Genomic DNA, 20,974 nt, shown 5'->3' with positions numbered 1-20,974 from the left:
TTTGGAACACTCACTACCCTGCCCGAGAGCGAAGGCGTTCCACATTGAAAATTAAGTACCGTCTATAAACTAACCAATAGTAAAGTTACTTAATCAAGGAAAGAGAATTGGATAAAGACTACCAATCACGCGACCTGAGCTCATCTTTAGCCTCCAGCCGACTCAGCACATCCTCCGCTCTTCTTTGAAGAGAGTTAAAATGGGTGCATTATGTGAATGAAAAAGATAAAAGGTAATAACGTCAATTCATCTTAGCTTGCTTTTGCAATTCTTAAATTTACCATATCTTAACAAAATAAGCGTCATTTTGAATGTTAATCTTGACAGAGCCACTGGAAAACGCTGAAGAAGAATCAATATGGGAAACCTATTGATCTATCACACCTGATATGTACTCTATGCAGTATGTAAGAGCGATACTCCGGGAGGTCAAATTACTTTTCAAAAAACCTCTTATTCAACCAAGGGCGGTTTTTAAGACAAGAGAGCAAGCAAGAGCTGATAAATATTCATTCTAGGAGCTAAAGCCAACAAACAACGGATGAAAATCTATAATTACCATGACCCACGGCGGCATGGACATTTTGCGCATAATTTAAACTTGGTCAAACCTGTTACCCGAGTTGCGATCCATGATGTCATCGACACCCCATTTAACACTCAAAACCAGGCAAGTTGTGAACATGCGCAATCACGTTTTCTGGCGTCGCTAATTTTCTACTGATCAGTCAGAATTAAAAAATTAATTTTTAGCGCGTCCTAGTTAGCTTTCCAATAACTATTATGGCATCCTGAGGTTTAACTGAATATCTTGACTTTCTCTCTGGATTACCCTTCTTCTAAAGAGTTGCATCAAAACTGTTCTAAATTCCGCCATTCGGGCGGCGTACAAGATTGGGTTGACCAAAGAGTTAGCTGTTGTTATTGTACTCAGGATAAATCCAGTTCGAACCCTTGTCTGTAGCGATATCTTCATGTATCCATCAAAATAACTTGTGGTTTTAATATAAAAGAAAATTACTTCCGGCAGCCATGTCAGTAATGACGCCAAGGTCATTATAAGCAAGGTTGCTGTAAGCCTTTGTTCTCGATTAGATGTTCCGTTATGACGTGGGCGAGTACTACATCGTACTTTGGCAAAAATGGAGATATACGAAGCAGAAATCACAAGGATGAAGAAGAAATATATAGAATAAAGAATGTAGTAATAGTACATTATTAACTCGAGACTCCATTTAAGCAGTCCGTACAATACAACTGGAATGGAGGATGTTACCACAGAGATAAACCACATCACGAAAATAATCACTCCGTAGTGCAAGTTGCTGAGAAACTGGTGTTGTATTGGGCGAAATGTGGCGTGCAGGCGTTCAAGTGAAATAGCGGCAAGATTCATTACTGAGGTAAACTGGAATAGTGTACTCGCGGAGATGCCTGGATGATATCTCCACTGGCCACACGATATCACCTTCCCTGTGAAATACACGGGTCCCGAAACCCCCCCGACCAACAGATCAACCATCGCTAAGTGTATGATCAAGTATGTACTCCGGCGCTGTAGCTGACGCTGCTTCACAAAAACAATAATTGTAAGGATGTTAAGGATGACTATGGTGAGACATTCAATGATGAGCACAACAAGCCAGGGTACACATTCTGATGTAGCTGGTGGCACTGAGCTGGTGTTACTGCTCATGCTATTGCCGGTATTGCTGCTAATGTTGGTGGCCATCAAGTTTCACTCCAAGGGAAAATTAAAGCCATGTTCAGTTACTATCGTTGCTGATCTGTTTTGTTTTTGTTTGTTTGCTTTCCTTTGTATTCGTCATCAGTTTATTCCGACCACATAATTTGCTGCCAGGCAAAGGTTATATAACTGCTATCTCAGTGTAATCCCCCTAAGAAAAAAACTGAATAAAGAAGATTTCATGTGATGGGATGCTAAAGAACACTTATATTTTGAATTATCTTTTTAATTTGATTCTTGCCTGATTAAACTGTTGTCTTCGTATTGTTTGTCCTGCCTTCATATCTAGTTGAAAATCAACAACATCTGCGAAGTGCTTTGACAAAATTATGGAGAACTAGAAATATTTTTAGCTGTTTTTGCATATTGAGGAAATTTTTTTACTGAATAAATGGAAGGAAGTCACAATACCATGGGTAAGTTTTGTTGGAAAATAGTCTTAGAAAACATAATTGAAATGAAGTAAAATCTGCAGCTGCAATCAAGTTGTCCTCGACCTCGATGGTTCGCTCTGTATAAGCGAAGTTGGATTCGATTTGGATGACAAAAGGTCTTAAACTGTACGAGTTAACTTTGAAAAGTGTACTTTTCAGCGAATTTTAAACGACTATTCTTATCTACCAGTGATATAAGTATGAAAAAACAAAATTACCTTCCGAAAAACCTTTGATTCCCTATTAGGGCTATGGCATCAAATTCCAGAAACCTTGTGAAATGAAGTTATTACAAATAGCTTTTTAATTTAAAAATTCTTATTGCATGTTAAGTCAATATATGACTTACTAATTTACCGACATGGAAACTTTATTATTACCTTCTGACAGACAAAGGTTGGAAAACCGCAAATTGCTCCTTGAAGGAAATTGAGTCTCAAGCGGAAGTAAAAAAGAAAGACGCTAATAATTAAATACCCCGGTATTTTCTTCAAATAGAGACATTGCACTCTATCCAAAACGTCAATGAAGACAAAATCACAAGGATGAAGAAGAAATATATAGAATAAAGAATGTAGTAATAGTACATTATTAACTCGAGACTCCATTTAAGCAGTCCGTAAAATACAACTGGAATGGAGGATGTTACCACAGAGATAAATCACATCACGAAAATAATCACTCCGTAGTGCCAGTTGCTTAGAAAATGGTGTTGTATTGGGCGAAATGTGACGTGCAGCCGTTCAAGTGAAATAGCTGCAAGATTCATTACTGAGGCAAACGGGTACAGTGTACCCACAGAGATGCTTGGATGATATCTCCACTGGCCACACGATATCATCTTCACCGTGATAAACATGGGTCCCGAGACCCCCCCCCGACCAACAGATCGACTATCGCTAAGTGTATGATCAAATATGTACTCCGGCGCTGTAGCTGGCGCTGCTTCACAAAAACAATAATGGTGAGGATGTTAAGGATGACTATGGCCACACATTCAATGATGAGCACAAAAAGCCAGGGTACACATTCTGATGTAGCTAGTGGCACTGAGCTGGCCTTGCTGGTCGTGCTATTGCTGGTATTGCTGCTCGTGTTGGTAGCCATCAAGTTTCACTCAAAGGAAAAATTAAAGCCATGTTCAGTTACAATCGTTGCTGATGAGTTTTGTTTTTGTTTGTCTGCTTTCCTTTGTTTTGGTCATCAGTTAATTCCGAGCACATACTTTGTTGCCAGGCAAAGATTATATAACTACTATCTCAGTGTAATCCCCCCTAAGAAAACTAAATAAAGAAGATTTTATGTGATGGGATGCTAAAGAACAATCTAATAATCTGAATGATCTTTTTAATTTGATTCCTGCCTGATTGACCTGTTCTCTTCGTATTGCTTGTCCTGCCTTCATATCTACTTGAAAGTCAACAACATCTGCGAAGTGCCTGGACAAAGTTAGGGAGAACTAGAAATATTTTTTGCTATTTTTGCGCTCTGAAGAAATTTTTTACTTAATAAATGGAAGACAATCACAATGCCTTACGTAAGTTTTGTTGGAAAAATGAAGTAAAATCTGCAGCTGCAATCAAGTTGTTCCCGACCTCGATGGTTCGCTCTGTAGAAGCGTAGTTGGATTCGATTTGGATGAAAAAAGGTCTTAAACAGTGAGAGTGAATTTTGAAAACTTTACTTTTGGGCGAATTTCAAATGACTGTTCTTATCTAGAGGTGATAAGAGTATGAAAAACAAACAAACAAACAAACAAAATTACCTTCCAAAAACCCTTTGATTTTCTATTAGGTCTGAGGCCTCAGATTCCAAAAACCTCATGAAATGAAGTTATTATTATAAAAAATTGCAGTTGGGTTATATGATGAAATTAATATGGAGCTTTTAAATCTAGAAACTCTTATTGCACGTTAAGTCAACATATGAATCACTAATTATTAACCCGCATGGAAACTTCATTATTACCTTTTGACAGTCAAAGGTTGGAAAACCGCAAATTGTTCCTTGAAGGAAATTGATTCTCAAACGGACGTCAAAAAGAGAGACGATAATAATTAAATATCCCGGTATTTTTCTACAACTAGAGACATTGCAGTCTATCCAAAACGTCAATGAAGACAAAAATACTTTTGTAATAATTCAATTTTGTTCAATATTCAGAAGGTAGATAATGAATATGGAAAGAAGTATTGCGTAAGTTTCTCTTTAAGAGACATTGCTTTGGCGACATTGATCGAAATACGTGAAAGCTGCACCTTTTGCATGCATTAGGAGTCCATAAAAATCATAAAATAAATGTTTGGATCTAAAATGCAAGTGACTAAAATAAAGAGGAACTAAATTAAACTTTAATAGATTGTATTTTAAGAAAAGATATTTTTACCATTCGTGGTCTTACACAGAAATTAAAACCAAACGGGGAAAAGAAGAGCCAGACTTAACGTAATTTTTTATTATCAGCATGTCTACCAATTTAACATGGCAAGGATTCCGCATAAGTTTGTCACGGATAAGTATACCTAGTGGCTTGTACAATTATACTTCTAGTATTTATTGGATTTATTGTATTATATTTTAGTATTATATGTTTTGTATGGAACATCCACAGTAACGTCTTTGCTTTATCTTGTGCTTGATGAGCGGGACTTGATACATTTTTTCATCGCCACTCTACAGGTCTGGGGATGCAAGACCACAACCATTTTTTCATCTACGCTTTGCTGTTTATTTCGTTCGGTGCTTCGTCTGACAAGGACACGTCTTGGGCTAATTGTTAGGAAGGAAAGCACAAGTCAATAATCAGAATAATTGAACCACACAAAAAAGAAATATTTTGAACTTCTCTGGAGTGTCAGCCTGGTATTATTACTAAAAGTGGCCAATCTACTGTCATATTATGTTTATCACTTGCTATGTTGTGCTAATATCTCGTTGCGTATTTCCTGCAAATGGATGATCACCGGATGTAGGGAAGAATAGCAGTAGCTATGAAAAAATGAATTTAAAATGAAGGTATAGACCTCGACGAGCCAAAGGAGATTTGGAGCAAGACAATAAACAGTTTGGAATACTTTTTCCTTTTCTTTCTTAAGCTGATCGTGGAATAAGAAGCAAAATTGTTTCCATTTGAAAATAGATTCGGATTCTATTTTCATGAGCCGTGTGAAGATGGTGTGCCCGCCAGGTTTTGTGCCAATAACAAGTTAAAAATGTAGTGTTATTAATATCACCTTCCTTCTTTCCTCATACACACAACCATCACTGAGAGATTTAGACGCCCACGAACATAACGCACATGAATCACGAACATAACGCACATGAATTACGAACATAAACACTATCTTTCCTAAATGAAGTCCTCATTCATTGCGTTAAATTTTGTTCATTTTCCATATAGTGGTTCGTTTGGGCAATAGTAGAACAACTCTTTTTGGGGTATGGCATTTTCTAAAACTCATTTTCAAAGCTACAGCGAAGCCCTTTCCTGAAGACGCCAAAAATCACAAATGCTAATGTGGTCCGTGTCCTACCATCACTTTTTGGAACACCGCGGTCCGTCTGCGTTGCTTTGGTTTTAAATTGCGAGCCGGTCTGTCCCTCCATCAGATCTAAGTCGCCATAGCCACGGATAACATGCGTTGCTAACTCGTTCTTCTTGCAAAAATGGTAAATCTAGTGGAGGCAGCCCAAGAAAATTTAGTTTAAAGTTCGGTTGGAGATTGAAAGTTTAGCGCTTCCCCCCCTTTAAGTACACGACCGCTCATATACCTGCAGTTGCCGACACCAACGGCCAGCACTACTTCTACTTAGTGAGAATCCATAAATATGTAATTGATCCGATCAAAGTTTAAGCAAGTGAAAAGTTTATTTGTCACCCTGACGATGACTTCTGTTAAAGTTGTGTTAATGGAAGTCGTTTCAACCAACAGCCCGGCTTCTCAGGACAACTCTCATTCCAAAGATCAGACCTCACAATTAACTATTACCCAGGCTCTGGCCGGCAGGGTTTAACTATTTATCGTGAAAAGATGAATTTTGATAGGTTACACAATATCAATCTTATTTTGGTTAACTTTCATCAAAGCAGTTTGCATTGATTTGATAAATCTTGGCAGTTTCCGATACCTTATCACAAAGAAATCGATGATAAAGTTTCTGAATGAATTATTCTTACTTTTGGTACAAATACCAGCAACAGTGTCGAGGTGGTACAGAGGATCAGACACAGAGACAGAATGGCATATGGAGCCTCATACTTTGGGGCTCCACCCAATGTAAGGGATACCACTACACCAATAATGGACAGAACGACCACGTTATAGACAGACATTCCGATGTACTTGGAGTCGTTCAGAGCAGGAATTGTGACGTTGCGTGTCTGCCAGGCCAAGAAGAGACCAAATAAGAGAAGCAGGCCTTTGTAGGTAAACAATACTCCAAGAAAATAGGTCTCATATTGACAAGTACACCGATACCGTGCTGGAATCTTGATGATGTCGGGCTCCCTACGGATCTAGATTATCACCGTGAAATAGTTGTCAATTTAAAAATGTAGTATTATTTTTTCTGTGTCAAATGAAGTCGCTTTGGGTTCACACGTACATTCATGCATCATTATCATTACTATTGCCATTGTTATCGTCGTCATTTTATCATAATTATTACATATGTGCACGATCCTCGCAGTAGAGAGCGCTATTTATGCAATAGCGAAAATCAGACCTGAAAAAAATCAGGCCTGTACAGGATTCGAACCACTGACCTCTGCGATACTAGTGCAGCGAGCTAACAAGCCAACTGGGAGCAGGCCATTAAGTTGATTCGTAATAAACCCGTGATGATAAATCAGATACAATGAATATATGAAGGTCATATATTTTGAACTGCGGTATTAGATACGTATGATGCACAATCCTGCTCCCAGTTGGCTTGTTAGCTCAATTGGTAGAGCGCTGCACTAGTATCGCAGAGGTCAGTGGTTCGAATCCTGTACAGGCCTGATTTTTTTCAGGTCTGATTTTCGCTGTTGCATAAATAGCGCTCTCTACTGCGAGGATCGTGCATCATACGTATCTAATACCGCAGTTCAAAATATATGACCTTCATATATTCATTGTATCTGATCATCATTATTGTTATTATCACAGTTACTTTTCACCACCATAAGCGACCATGACCCTATTGTGATACAAGTACTCAAATTATATCCAAACAAGTTCTTAGTTTTAGCTATTTATCATGGTATTTTATTCTTAAAGGTTGTATAAATCAGGACTCGTTACTTGATAAACAGTAAACTCAATGGAACTTTAATCTGATCGAACAAAGCAATGGTACACGACCATATTGTCAAAAGCGGACAACAACAACTTGAGGACATGGTCGAACTAAATGTTGATTGGCTGATCTAGACAACTGACAAATCGTCACAAAGGTAAGCAGTGCATAATAATATAATTTACCTCTGAAAAGAACTGATTTTTATTTTCCAAATTAATTAACGATTAGGACATGAAATATCCAAGAGAGGATTGTGAAACATCTAAGTGAAGATTGTGATGCAAGCAAAGACGCTTGAGCAAAGATAACTGAAGGAAACTAACCTTGTCTTGGATTGTTAATATTTTGGTATAAAATGGGTCAAATGAATTCCAAAAGGACAGGAAAATGACATCAACTATCAATAATCCTGTAACGATGATCATCAAATGACGATCCTTAATGGCCTAAAAGTTATGAAAAGAAAAGGACATTAAGATTAAAACAGGACACTTGTAGAAAGGAGGTTTTCACAGAAACTGGTTGCCTACATATTTGGATATTTTCAAACGTGCAGTGGCCAACAGTGCGTGAAAATAAATAGCTTTTTTCCAACCAAACTCAAATTATCATCCTGATTTTAGAACAGAAAATAATGATTACGGCAGTTTATGCAAATTTGAGATACTTCGCGCGCTCTGAAGGGTCGAATTTTTTTGGACATCATTCTTTGCTTTCAAAAAATAATTACAGTTATAGTTGATGAAGTTGTACCATTTTCTTGGAGCTCATGCCAGCAGTGAATATCTTATACACCCGCCAGGTTTTGCTGAACGTGGAACCAAAAGATAACGAATATCCAACGGACAAAACCACAGTGCGGACCTGTTGAAGTAAATTCATTGATAGTATTCCTTCCAGCTGTACTATGATTAACCAAACATCTATTCTCGCATTTCACCTCGCAACTCAGGAATATAAATGCTTACCAGAGAATTTCCGAAGGGGGGGGGGAGAGGGTAGGGGGCTATCGATTAGGAATCAACCTTCCCTCTGCGAGTTGTACTATTTTTTAAGTCTCTTCTCGCGAGAAGGCCCATAACCTGTAAGACTGAAAATTAGTTTTATTTCCACTCAAAAATGATGTGGAACAAGGACTACCGAGATGGGTGGCAACATATTTTCAAATCTAACATTTAATCAACCGTTGTATAAACAGGACAAAGGGGATTTGGTTAAGCTAAGAAGTTTAGCAATAAGAAATTGATTTTTCCACAAGTTAACAAAGTGACAGATTCAATTGTTGGGAGATCATTCTCAGTCTTACATTACAAATCTTGGTATAGCCCTCCACGTTCACGAACCGAGCATCGAGTCCAAACAGAATCACCGAAACGTAAGAAAGGATGCATCCCAGAACTGTAATGTTATTGAGGTTCGGTGAAGACATTCTGATAATCCTATGGCAAAGAAAGATAACAAATAAGCTTATAGGAGTGTAACCTGACTTTTGTCCTTAATTCAAACGAGTTTCTATCAAGTGCAATCTCACTGATCGGGGCTCGCGCAGCCAAACGAAATTATAACATAACCAAAGTAAAGCGCGCGCTCTGATTGGTCAATTTAGCGTCCCCCATTTGTCCATGGGTGTACGCTGCTAACGTGAGCAAATGCAAAGACTATGTTTCCGCACGCGCTTGTTTTTTCTGGTCACATAAGATTTGTTAAATAAAAGGGAACTCTTTAGCTACAATGTATCAATGTTATGTTATAAAACAAATGGTAAACACCACAGCGTACACTATTGAGTTATGGATGCACTTGGGAGGTTTGCTAAGCACTCAAGAAGCTAGAGTCGCTCTCGGCTATCGCCTCGAGCGACTCTTACGCTTCTTTCGTGCTTAGCAACCTCCCGCGTGCATCCATAACTCAATAGTGTACGCTGTGGTGTTTACGATTTGTTAATTATATATCAAATATCGGTCGATACTTTTCTTGGACTCACATCTCTTTAGTTACAATCGCGTGGGAAATTCGAAGATCATAAACAAATCTTATGCCACTAGCTCCTCTATAGAAGGGTAATAATGCATTGATGTTATTTTTTTTTTCTTTGTATCACAATTTCGAGACTAGGGACTAGGAGATTCTCTTGTGGTGCTGAATTCATAATTCAGTGACACTTTGATCGATTTAAGATTGGTGATTATATTTCTGACCTGCTTTCTTTGTTCTTTATGTTGAAATATAGAAATCCCAGCGAGAGGGCAACTCCAGTACCGGCAGAAAAACACATAGTGATAATAAGAGGAAGCGAAATCATCATTAATTTGTGCTCTGTGTCTGTGTGATCCTGTGGAGGTTTAATGTCTGAAAGATTACAATCAGTGCTTTAGTGTATCAGCATAAAGCAATTTTAGATGTTCTGTCTTAAAACCAAAAGCAAAGTAATCACAGCGGCCAAAAAAAAAAAATTAACATAGAATCGATGAGCAAAACTACCATTTTAGAAATAAACACCTGGGCCTAGGTTTGTGATTGAGACCTTGGCGTTTGATTGATGACTCGATCTTAATCATTCTTAATTACTCTGCCTGAGCTCGACAGTAACTTTCTGTTTATTTTTTTTTTTAATTCTTTTATTCCTTTCAGAGTGACCTATGGAAGCAATAGATCAAACAGGTCTCAATAAGAAATATTTGTTAATTTCTTTTACCTTTCCATATTTTTTCTCTCTCAGGTTCAAATATTCTAATGCGCATCAAATTCGAAGTAGAAATCCAACCAATTCTGATCATATCTCCTGAAAAACAAAGAGGGCCGAGCACATGTAATGAATTCACTTAGTTTTCACTGTTCACGGTTCTAAAATTGTATATATATTCTGTTTTCTTTCTGCCTTCAAGGTGTGCTGTCCATTAAAAAAAAACCCCACCAAACGTTACAAGAGTGCTAGTAATGGTGATAGTGATGATAATGAGGATAACGATGATAACGATGATAAAGATGATAAAGATGATAAAGATGATAACGATGATAACGATGTTAACAATGGTAAAGATGGTAACGATGATAACGATGATAGTGATGACAACGATGGTAACGATGGTAACGATGATAATGATGGTAACGATGATAACGATGAAAGCGATTACAACGATGGAAACGATGATAACGATGGTAACGATGATAATGATGATAACGGTGATAACGATGGTAACGATGATAACGATGGTAACGATGATAACGATGGTAACGATGATAACGATGATAGCGATGACAACGATGGAAACGATGATAACAATGGTAACGATGATAATGATGATAACGATGGTAGTGATGACAACGATGATAAAGATAATAACGATGATAGGAATGATAACGATGATAATGATGATAATGATAATGACGACGATGATGGTGATGACGATGTCTGTCTTATTTATTTACCACAGTTTTTCATGGTATGTTTCATTAAAAATTATTGTTCGAGTGGGCGAATAACATATTTATGAATTCGGAAACTAACCTTTCCTATTTTGCTTGAAAATAAGTTTTCCTACTCGTTCTTTATCTTTATTAAAACGGACAAGACCCTGAATGAAACGAAGGAACGTAACTATTTTACATCTGAGAAAAACGATTTTAATACTTTTTTTAGACATTATCAGACATCATCATTCGAATTATCAGCCACTTTAAAAGGTTTGTTTTTCAGTGAATAGCCTTAACTGTCCATGGACATCATCTGTTCCTTGAAGCACACATCATACAGCTATCTATAAAGCATCACCCCAATTCTTTGTTAATTCCCACTGCACCTGAAGAAGGCTGGTTTGGCCAGCCGAAATATAGTGCTCCGTCTTAAAATTTACTTATCTATACATCTGGTTCACGATCCTCGCAGTAGATAGCGCTATTTAAGCAATAGCGAGAATGAGACCTGAAAAAAATCAGGCCTGTACGGGATTCGAACCCCTGATCTCTGCGATACTAGTGCAGCGCTCTATCAATTGAGCTAACAAGCCAACTGGGAGCAGGCCGTTAAGTTGATTCGTAATAAACCCGTGAAAGTGATAAATCAGATACAATGAAATATATGAAGTTCATATATTTTGAACTGCGGTATTAGATACATATGGTGAAATATATGAACTTCATATATTTCATTGTATCTGATTTATCACTTTCACGGGTTTATTACGAATCAACTTAACGGCCTGCTCCCAGTTGGCTTGTTAGCTCAATTGGTAGAGCGCTGCACTAGTATCGCAGAGGTCAGTGGTTCGAATCCCGTACAGGCCTGATTTTTTTTCAGGTCTGATTCTCGCTATTGCTTAAATAGCGCTATCCACTGCGAGGATCGTGCACCATATGTATCTAATACCGCAGTTCAAAATATATGAACTTCATATATTTCATTGTATCTGATTACTTATCTTTGTTGTATCGGTCCTGCCTCTATATTTATATTTCATACACAGATAATGTCCGCGGACAAATATGCGCGCATGTTTCTGCACCTTTAGGTGGTTATTGTTTATTTATGTTTAAACCTTACTTTTCGATTGTTAATGTAGGAAAATGTTTCAGTAGTATGACCGTGCATTATTATGACCCTGTGCAGCTATTGAATACTTACAGTGATTCCGTAGAAGTTTGTTTTATTGATCCACTTCATGATGAGACTAACTTCGTCAGCACTCCTGACTCTAAGATTTTGAAACTTCATTCCTTCGGTCAAACATCCATGAAGCGCTAACGCTATTATCCAAGCCGAGTCAAACGCATATTCAGCGGTCTTTTTAAACTGTTTCCCCTTCGATATGCTGCCAATCTGACTCCAGAATCTTTTAGAACTCTAAAGATTTAGAGGAGAAGTACAGAAAAACATACGGTTGCATTGAATCCATACCAATGGACACTACTTTGCACATTTTTTTCCACGTAAGAGCTCGTAGATTTTGAACTACGAAGAAAAAGAAAAAGATGTGCGACTAGACAGAAAAAAATCAACCAACCATACAGACAAAAAAGTATGAAAACTGCCGATCACTGATTTTTCTTGCTACACAAGAAATTGTCTTCATTTGCTTTTATAGACACGAAATTTAGATTATCGCTTACCTAATTAAATTAATCGATTTATTTGTCCCTAGTTTTGTGAAAGTATTCATGAAAACTTACCATTCCAGAAATTGCTCTGGTGTTGTTCGAAAGAGTTTTTAACCGGATCATTGAAATGTAACCATCTGTGGCCTGCATCATGTCGTTTCTTGAGCACGTTAAGTTAGCTCTAAGACTTGAATAATGACGAGAGAGTACTTTTGGAACAAAATTCCCGTCTACTATCCAGGCATAATTTGGTCCATACATCTTCTTCATAAAAGCCTACCAAGATGATGTTACAACTAATTTAGTGACTGATATAAACATTATTTCCACGAAGTGTCAATTTGCAAAAGGGACAGACAGCTACTGCAAACTTCAACCTATAGAGAAAAAAATTCTTTTACAAAAGCAAAAGCAATAGCAAAAGCAGAAGCGAAAATGGCTCTATCTTGCAAAAATAATCCTATTCTATCTTATCGATCTCTACGATCACAGAAAATTGAGCTCCTCAACCACCATTTTGAATACGGAAAACTCAAAGTAGCTCTGAACGACCTTCACAAAACTTTTCTAAAGTTAAAGAGGACACAATATAAACTCCTTCATGGAAAAGCCACAACACTTGCTTCTACACTAGTGACGAATTATAAAAGGAAGTTAATTTATGATAAACATTCTTGCAATTGCGTGTTGCGGGTAAGTCGCAAGGGTCCTAAAGATACGTTCGCCAGTGTCTTGATACCTATTTACAGACGAAGCTCCAGAAAACTCAACGATACCCGCGCTAAAGACTAGAATAAAGAATTTCTTAACAATTAAGCATTTTTTAAATATCCGCCTCTATGAACGGTTACTCGTTACGAGGTATTAATTTCTAGCAAAGCCACTTCCTTGCCTGACAGAAAGCAGTCTGAGCTCCTTCTAGACCGAACACACCAATTATGATCTTAGCGTCCAGAGACTGAAAATAAAAGTATAGAGACAAAAGAACTAAACAAGAGGCCGGAATAAATAACTTTATGAATGAATGAATGAATGAATAAATGAATGAATGAATTCATAAATGAAACAGTGAAATCCAAACTGGCTAACCACAATGAGTGGCAAAAGTCTTGGCGCGCTTAATTACTTTCTTAATATTTCCTATAAATGACTAACTTTCATTTATGTCTAATTCGCCCCAACTTCAATGTCAGGCTTGGTGTCACAAAATGGTCACAATATCACGAAATATTTTTGGGGTAATGGGAGACTTGCAAGTGACTTATTAGAGATGAATTATAAGATTTATGCTTCTTATGATGAGTAAAGCGTTGGCGACAACCTAGAAAGGGGTGAGGTGCCAACTAATCTTACCACGCATGGTAGCTCTTTAGCTAACTTTATGACGTACAACTTTAGATTTGACTAAATTGCTTTTCAAACTATAAATTAACCTTTAATTTCTCCATCTGAAAACTGATGTCATCGTTCTTTTCAAATCCTTCAGAAACAATAACGCTGATGTTTTCTGTCGATAGCTTTCTTCTAAGAATTTCTACTGTCTGCAAGAAATAAGTAGTTAAGATATTTAGTTATACGATCAGCCCGCTAGTTGACTGTGATGCGGGGTTCGCTTACATTGGTATCTAAGGGCTCTTATCACATGGAAATCTTTCGAATCGTCATTTTCAATTAGTGTTTATCTTAGCTGTCCTCAATCATTCTCATGTTATTTTGATGTCTTTCTTGTACACCTTGTCCATTCGTAACAAGTGCTCGAACGACCTTAGTTAATCTTAGCTGTCCTGTTTAAACCCAGTGCTCGAACAATCTAGGATGAACTGAAAATATCGTGAAGTAGTTCCCGTGAGGTTTTGAACATTGACGAACAGAAAACCGTCCCCTGTCGAACCAATGAAAAAAGAATCAAATGAGTTAACATTATGATAGTTAAACGCTATAATGAAACACTGTCACCTTTAAGAATCTCGAACTGATCTGATACAGAATAGCAACCCTTTTCCAGCCGTAATATTTGATGAAGGTCACCATTGCTTTTTTATATAACGCTGATGAGTGGGCGGCTAAATAAGTGTTGGTGGGATAAGTCCACTTTCGCTCGGTAAGATGTAAATCTAATGCATAGGAAACCTAAATAAAGGTAAGAAGAAACCTTGATGTAAGTTAGATGGAAATACGAAGTTTGGAAATAAGCCTTTTTTTGCTTGGTTTGGTCACTCAACAATTTGACAAAAACTGTCTGAAAATGACGTTATCAGTCAATTCTGAACTGGGATCTCTTTTGGTCGGATCAGTCGTTCAAATAACTTATAAGGAATTTTTTTTGTTCCAATTTCAAGATCACTAGTTTTGTATTTTGTACTGCCTTAAAAATCAAATTCCACATTAAAATGACTGTTTCCCCATGGAGCGCATTTGAAATAATTTTGCAATGTTGCCGCTCTCTTAAGCATTGATATCTCTTCTGTTTATCTGCTTTAGAGATCAGGGAATGAGAAAATGTTCGCTGCGCACGAGGCCCAGTTGTGCTCCTTGTAGCACCTAAAGAATGGTGTGTCTTCATGAGCGTATAAGGTATAATAATGAGGCTTACTTCATACCTGAACAAGTTTCCACAGTCGGGCAGCCTCTGCTATTGTTTCCAGGCCCTCTCTCGTTGGAGGACCAAGCAATATTACAGGTCTGTTGTTTTTATTCAGGAATTTAAAGAGAGCTGCTGTGGTCTCTACGGCACTGCCCTTCAATTTTGTTCAAAATGTAGGGGAGATGAGTTTAATAGAAAAGAGAAAATCAAAAATAGACTTAAAATAACAGCAACGGAAACAACAACACAGCAAAAAGGTTAAACGAAAGAGGAAAGAGTTAAAGGAAGAAACAAAGAAAATAGAATGAAGTAACAAACCGGAACTAGCGATACCTTCTTTTTGCGATGTAATTGAGACACGAACGTTAGTGGGAAATGGTAAATGTGGACCGATTTCTAAGTCTTTTATTTTCAATCACCGTTTTCTGTTAGAATAGTACTGTTGAAACTCAAATGTTTTATGCGTGAGTGTTTTTAGAAGCGCATGTCAATGCTCTGAAGATGACGCAAATAGTCTGACACTAGATAACTCCTTGGGTTAATTGTATGTATGTATATATGTATGTAAATCTTTATTTAAACACGGAAAATCATCAGTTACATAATAAAAACTAAGATTAATCAACCGCTTTACATGACTGCCGTGTGGGAATCCTATATATCGACTACGTTAAGATTTCGCCTAAAATGGTTAATGGATGAAGCATTCTTTAAGTTTTTGGGCAATTTATTCCATAACATGGCTCCGCTGTAAGAGAAGCTTCGTTTCAAATAATTGGTGTTTGGTTTGGACAAGGCCAGCCTTCCCTCAGAGTTTCTTGTGTCGTACATAGAGTGATGCTGAGAGAAAAGACTTTGCAGATATTCGGGAGCAAGGTTGTTTATAATTTTATACATCATTATGGCTTTTTGTTTCTCTCGTCGAAGAGATAGCCTCTCCCAATCGAGGGTGGAGAGAAGGTGGTTTAAGCTCGTATCAAAGGGTAATTTAGTGATAATTCTGGCTGCTCGATTCTGTAATTTTTGGAGCTTATCGCTCAAGTAGCCACTTAAACAGTCCCAGACGGGGCTGCAGTAATCAAAATGGGCATAATCAAAGCGTTATAAATTTGAATTGCAGTTTCTTTGGATATAAAGGGCCGTACACGTTTTAGGGCGCCTATAGCTGAAGAGACTTTCTTGCAAATCTCTTCAATGTGGCTATCTCAAGAGAGTTGGGCATCTATAGTAAGACCCAAAGATTTGGTCTTGTCGACTCTCTTGATAATTTGGTCATCAATTCTGATTTCTAAGTTGTTACATTGGGCAGATAGTCTTTGTCTTGATCCAATAATCATTAACTCTGTTTTAGCAACATTTAGACTGAGCTTGTTAGCTTTCAGCCAACGGCTAAGGTTATACAATTCAGGGGTTAGAGCTAGCTCAAGCTCTGTTAATGTCTTAGCAGATATCGTAAGATTGGTGTCATCGGTAAACATTCTTGGTGCGGCGCCCCGCAAGGAGTTGGGAAGATCATTAATGTATATTAAAAATAGCAAAGGACCCAATATGCTACCTTGCGGCACGCCGCAACTGAGGGTACGGGCAGATGATAGTTTGCCACCGACACTACATCTCTGAGTTCGGCCACTCAAGTACGACTAGAACCACTTAATAGCTGCCAGATCGACACCCAAGTATGACATCTTGCGCAAGATTATTTCATGATCAATGGTGTCGAATGCCTTAGTAAGGTCAATAAAGACAACGCCGTTTAAGAGACCATTGTCGATATTTACCGACCAAGAATTTGTTGCCTCAAGCAAAGCCGTAAGCGTACTATGTAGAGAACGGAACCCTGATTGGCCGCCCAATAGCAATTTGTTATCATCTAGATAACGAAAAAGTTTATTGTAAACAATTCTTTAAAAAACTTTGGAAATTATAGGGATTACAGATATTGGTCTATAGTTGTTAGGATCCGATTTAATACCCTTTTTGAAAAGAGGAGTCACTTTGGCCGTTTTCCAATCATTTGGATATATCCCCGTGAGGATAGACTTAGAGAAGATTGAGGTGAGAGAGGGTGCGATGATATAAGCAGCCATTTTCAATAATTTACTCGGAATCATATCAAGACCAGTGGCTTTCTTTTCGTCAATTTTTGACAAAATGTTAGACACAATATCAACGCTCGGAATTTGTAAAGAAAACGAATGAGTAGAGTGTTCTAAATAAGACTCAGGATCAATATCAACGACAGGAATATCTTGTGCTAATACTTGCGCAATGTTTGTAAAGTGATCATTAATAGTTTCCGAAATGTCTATAGGATTACTTACTATTTTTTCGTTTACCTTAATCTCCAGAATATTCGTCGACTTATTACTGTTACGTGAAGTTAGCTCATTGATCACGTGCCACGTTTTGCGCAAATTACCTTTATTGGCTTCCAGGTTTTCGGAAAATTACGTCACCTTCGTTAAATAAAGAATATTGTATTGTATTGTACTCACCGAATCAGTATCCTCAGCGTCAAGGATCAGCGTAAAGTTTGCTAAAATATCACTTCTATTGTTTATCAGATTGAAAGCCATTTTAATCGCTTTTTTAACACCAAAGCTATCGTCTTTTAAAAAAGGAACGAATGCCCCAATGCGAATTCTTCTTTTTATGGGTTCTTTTCCCTGGACCTTTGTTGCCATTTCATTGGGCTTTGCTTTTCGGTTAAGTTTTTGAACTGTTGTACTTGAATTGTTTTGACATGGACGGAATTCAGTCACATTGGAGCAATTTTTTGCTGGTTTTATCTTGGTGAAGTCGGCAAATGCTATTGCAGTTTCTTTGCAAACTTCTAAATTGGTAAGCTTTTTGCAGCACACAATCTCACCACTGTAGACCAAGTCCTTGGCCATCAATCTTAGCCAGAAAATACTAAAAGGCAAAATATTTGTAAATCTGTTTCTCTTCATGTCTGAGAAAGAAAAAAATGACAAAGAAATAAAAATGTTGACGTAGACCGTCAATATTAGAACGGTATATAAGTTTAAAAGTAAGCTGTTCTTCTAGGCGGTAAGGATTTCTTCGTCATATAAGCTTCACCTGACCAGGTATTTACAAGAAGCTGTTCGAACATCAGGTGGCTGAGTACAAACGACGAACCGGGAAATCGAAGTCTCAATTCGCTCAGTCCGCGATCATAACAACTTACATAAGTAACACCATACATAAGTACCAGTGTATTCACCGCATTGACTAACCTGCCACTTTCTTCAGGGAATTCAAATTTTATAGAGTATAGAAATCTAATCGCCTGTACTCAGGATAGGGCAACTGCAGGTTTCTTTTGATCAAAATCGTTACGAGATAATGAGCCAGGAGATACATATAGTTTTGATCCAAGGAAAAATTACCATTCAACTACCGGACGCTCGCTTATAAAAATTACGTTGCATCCACTCAAGCTAAAAGAATAAAAAGGATAAAGTAAACGAAAAAAAAAAAAAAAATAGAAATTTTAAATTTTCCCCTTTTCCTTTAAACATTTGCTGTACCTTGCTGATCTCTTTAAACAGGCGACCCTGTATTTCAAGGCCTCAAATTGCCAGATACGTAAATAAAATGAAACAATTTTCACTTCGTTTTATTTTAATGTATTCGCTAAAGCTTAGAACTTGATCTGTAATTAGGCTCGCTGCCACACTTTATTTGCGAAGAAAGCGAAATCAAGGTAGAAAAGTAAACACAAGCTAGAACTCATTTCACTTGATCAAACAAAGGTAAGAGTTTTTCTCCAAAACCAGAATGGGATATTAAGTAATTTGAGCAATCGATACTCCCGTTTCTTGTAAAAGCCGCTGCAAAGATATTACTTAATTGCACCATTTTCAATTTGTAACTTTAAGGTTTTTCACCTGCCTTGGAAGCAGTCTTGGATGTGCTCGCATTATGGCTTTCCAAATAACTGGAACTTTACTCGTTTCTCCCTAAAACTAGACGCCTTTAATCACTAATTACTCTTCCTCTCTTACTTTGCTATTCTAAGTCAGTTAACGACGTCTCTTGCTTACGTTTAGTTATAGATTTTAGTTCAAGACTTTGCTGCTGCTTTTACAGTCAGAAGAAACCTTTTATCATGAAAAAGCTGATTTCTTTTTCTCTCACTCCCGAAGAGTTTTCACGTATGAAAAGTGTTTTGGTTTGAGTAAAGGTGAAATTCCTCGAAATGCATTATCAGTGATGTTGCTTGTAAAACGGCTAACCTTCTATTTACGAGTTTCAATAAAACTTCTCAGCCCTAAGAAAACTGTGTTCAAAACAGGCATTACATAATATATCTCAAACATTCCCTGGTTCGTTCAAAATGTATTCATGCAAAGACAACATATCAGACTCTGATGGCGTGGAAGCTCCAAGTGCAAATGTTATGCCTGAGACTTCTATGCGCTTCTAGAGATTTTGCTGGGGGTATGGCATCATTATTATGATTTTTACAATTATTATAATTTTGTTCCAAAATTTTTTTCTTAGTTCCAAATTACAAAAAATTCCCAAACAAACAAAGTTACAAAAGTTAAGCCGAAAATAGATGTTGCCTAAGAAGTTAGTTCGTTACCAAATGGCTTACAAAAAGGATATTTCGATGTCGTTGTCATTGCATTGAAACATAGCTCTCAATGGAAAAATAAAATTACTTTTTACTCATAAACCTTATGTTTTCTTTAAGCAAACTAATTCCATTGTTCTTATACCTTCCGCAAGCTTTCTTTATCCTACAGTGCTCGAATCCAATTAAAGACCTCATTCTGAACTTAAGTGGACTCTTAAAATGATTTTGAACTTGTCATTCTCGAGTGCTCACACGGAAACTTTAGACGCATTATGGTTTATTTTTGGTTTTAAAGTTGACAGAGTCCTTTTGAGTCGACATCTGGGGAAAAATACTACTTCTTCAGAACATTCTCCGCAGTCTTTTAAGTTGAAATAATGGAGAAAAATCATAAACCGGCATATGAATGTGATTACTATGACCAATATGAATCTATTTCTATTTATCGATTTAACCTAAAGGTGATCAGAGATAATTCTTTGCACTCTTCCCTTTGAAATGATAATCTTCTAGACGGGTGAGGTGCAAGAAACATTAATTCCAAATGAATGAAGAGAGTTAATTATGCTTTTCACAAAAAATAAAGAACCTGCATTGATACAGAGCTTTTTAAAAAATTGTAATAAACCTTTAGAACTATGAATTGAATGATTACTTTGCAGGTGGAAATTTATGTGTGTTTTTTTAACAAATTGCTTCATATTGACTCAGCCTGCGACCATTAATAGTCAATTGAAATCCTCGAAGGATTGGCTTTAACTTGCTTGAAACTATATTACCCGTTGCTTCAGGATAAATTGTCAAAAGTGCTTTGACATCACCAGTTAGGTAAGATCAACCCTCTAACCAAATCTTTAAATTAGATATTGTCAGTTACTTCAGTTATGAGAAAAACTCACGTCGGCTTTTTTCTTCTGGCGCGATGAAAATGAATACTTTATAATTTTAAGATAATTTTCTCGACCTTTTGTATGCTTTCTCTCCGCAGCGAGCTTCGAAATTTTACGAGGATTTGAAGGTCTTCTTCATTCGTTGACAACCGCCTTGTGAGTCAAACATTGCTTAATTTCAATACTTTGTTAGGAGCTGGTCAAATCCCATGAATAACGCATCAATATGGGCAGGACGCACGTTTAAAATAAATCGACTGTATGGTCAACTTAGAATCACCTCAGATAACCTATTCCAGTTCTAAAATGCTTGAAATACTCTATCACAATTGTTGGGTTACATGCATTAAAATC

The 20,974-nt window shown here is 37.2% G+C and overlaps 2 protein-coding genes across 2 annotated transcripts; both read right to left on the bottom strand.

Annotated features, from left to right (window-relative positions):
- Positions 1-69: 69 nt before the first annotated feature.
- Positions 70-2,435, bottom strand: LOC111341311 (histamine H2 receptor-like). Its single transcript, XM_088751907.1, has 2 exons — positions 2,400-2,435; positions 70-1,910 (listed from the first exon to the last, which is right to left on the bottom strand). The coding sequence occupies exon 2, from the start codon at positions 1,730-1,732 to the stop codon at positions 782-784; it is 951 nt and encodes a 316-aa protein (XP_088608033.1). The 5' UTR covers positions 1,733-1,910; positions 2,400-2,435; the 3' UTR covers positions 70-781.
- A 2,075-nt stretch (positions 2,436-4,510) lies between these two features.
- On the bottom strand, positions 4,511-20,424 carry LOC111341324 (gamma-aminobutyric acid type B receptor subunit 2-like). The gene is made up of 16 exons (XM_088751905.1): positions 17,638-20,424; positions 15,159-15,296; positions 14,515-14,688; positions 13,992-14,099; positions 13,451-13,516; positions 12,631-12,834; positions 12,086-12,304; positions 10,973-11,039; positions 10,160-10,246; positions 9,663-9,813; positions 8,771-8,903; positions 8,218-8,328; positions 7,788-7,910; positions 6,359-6,697; positions 5,715-5,856; positions 4,511-4,950 (listed from the first exon to the last, which is right to left on the bottom strand). Exons 1-16 carry the CDS (start codon positions 18,091-18,093, stop codon positions 4,895-4,897), a joined length of 2,574 nt encoding a protein of 857 aa, XP_088608031.1. The 5' UTR covers positions 18,094-20,424; the 3' UTR covers positions 4,511-4,894.
- Between the last annotated feature and the right edge of the window lie 550 nt (positions 20,425-20,974).

This window comes from Stylophora pistillata, chromosome 3 (genome assembly GCF_964205215.1).
Source record: "Stylophora pistillata chromosome 3, jaStyPist1.2, whole genome shotgun sequence".
NCBI classification, from domain to species: Eukaryota; Metazoa; Cnidaria; class Anthozoa; order Scleractinia; family Pocilloporidae; genus Stylophora; species Stylophora pistillata.
The sequence above is the reverse complement of the archived record's forward strand: the minus strand, read 5'-3'. Positions and strand labels throughout refer to the sequence as shown.

What these genes read in the sequence shown, in the direction of transcription:
- LOC111341311 (XM_088751907.1), bottom strand. Translation starts at nt 1,732, where the DNA reads ATGGCCACCAACATTAGCAGCAATACCGGCAATAGCATGAGCAGTAAC.
- LOC111341324 (XM_088751905.1), bottom strand. Translation starts at nt 18,093, where the DNA reads ATGAAGAGAAACAGATTTACAAATATTTTGCCTTTTAGTATTTTCTGG. An exon ending in ACGCTGAGGATACTGATTCG is followed by an intron (nt 15,297 to 17,637) that starts GTGAGTACAATA and finishes ACAAAATTGAAG; the next exon opens with GGCAGTGCCGTAGAGACCAC. An exon ending in GAGAGAAAAAATATGGAAAG is followed by an intron (nt 9,814 to 10,159) that starts GTAAAAGAAATT and finishes GTAATCTTTCAG; the next exon opens with ACATTAAACCTCCACAGGAT.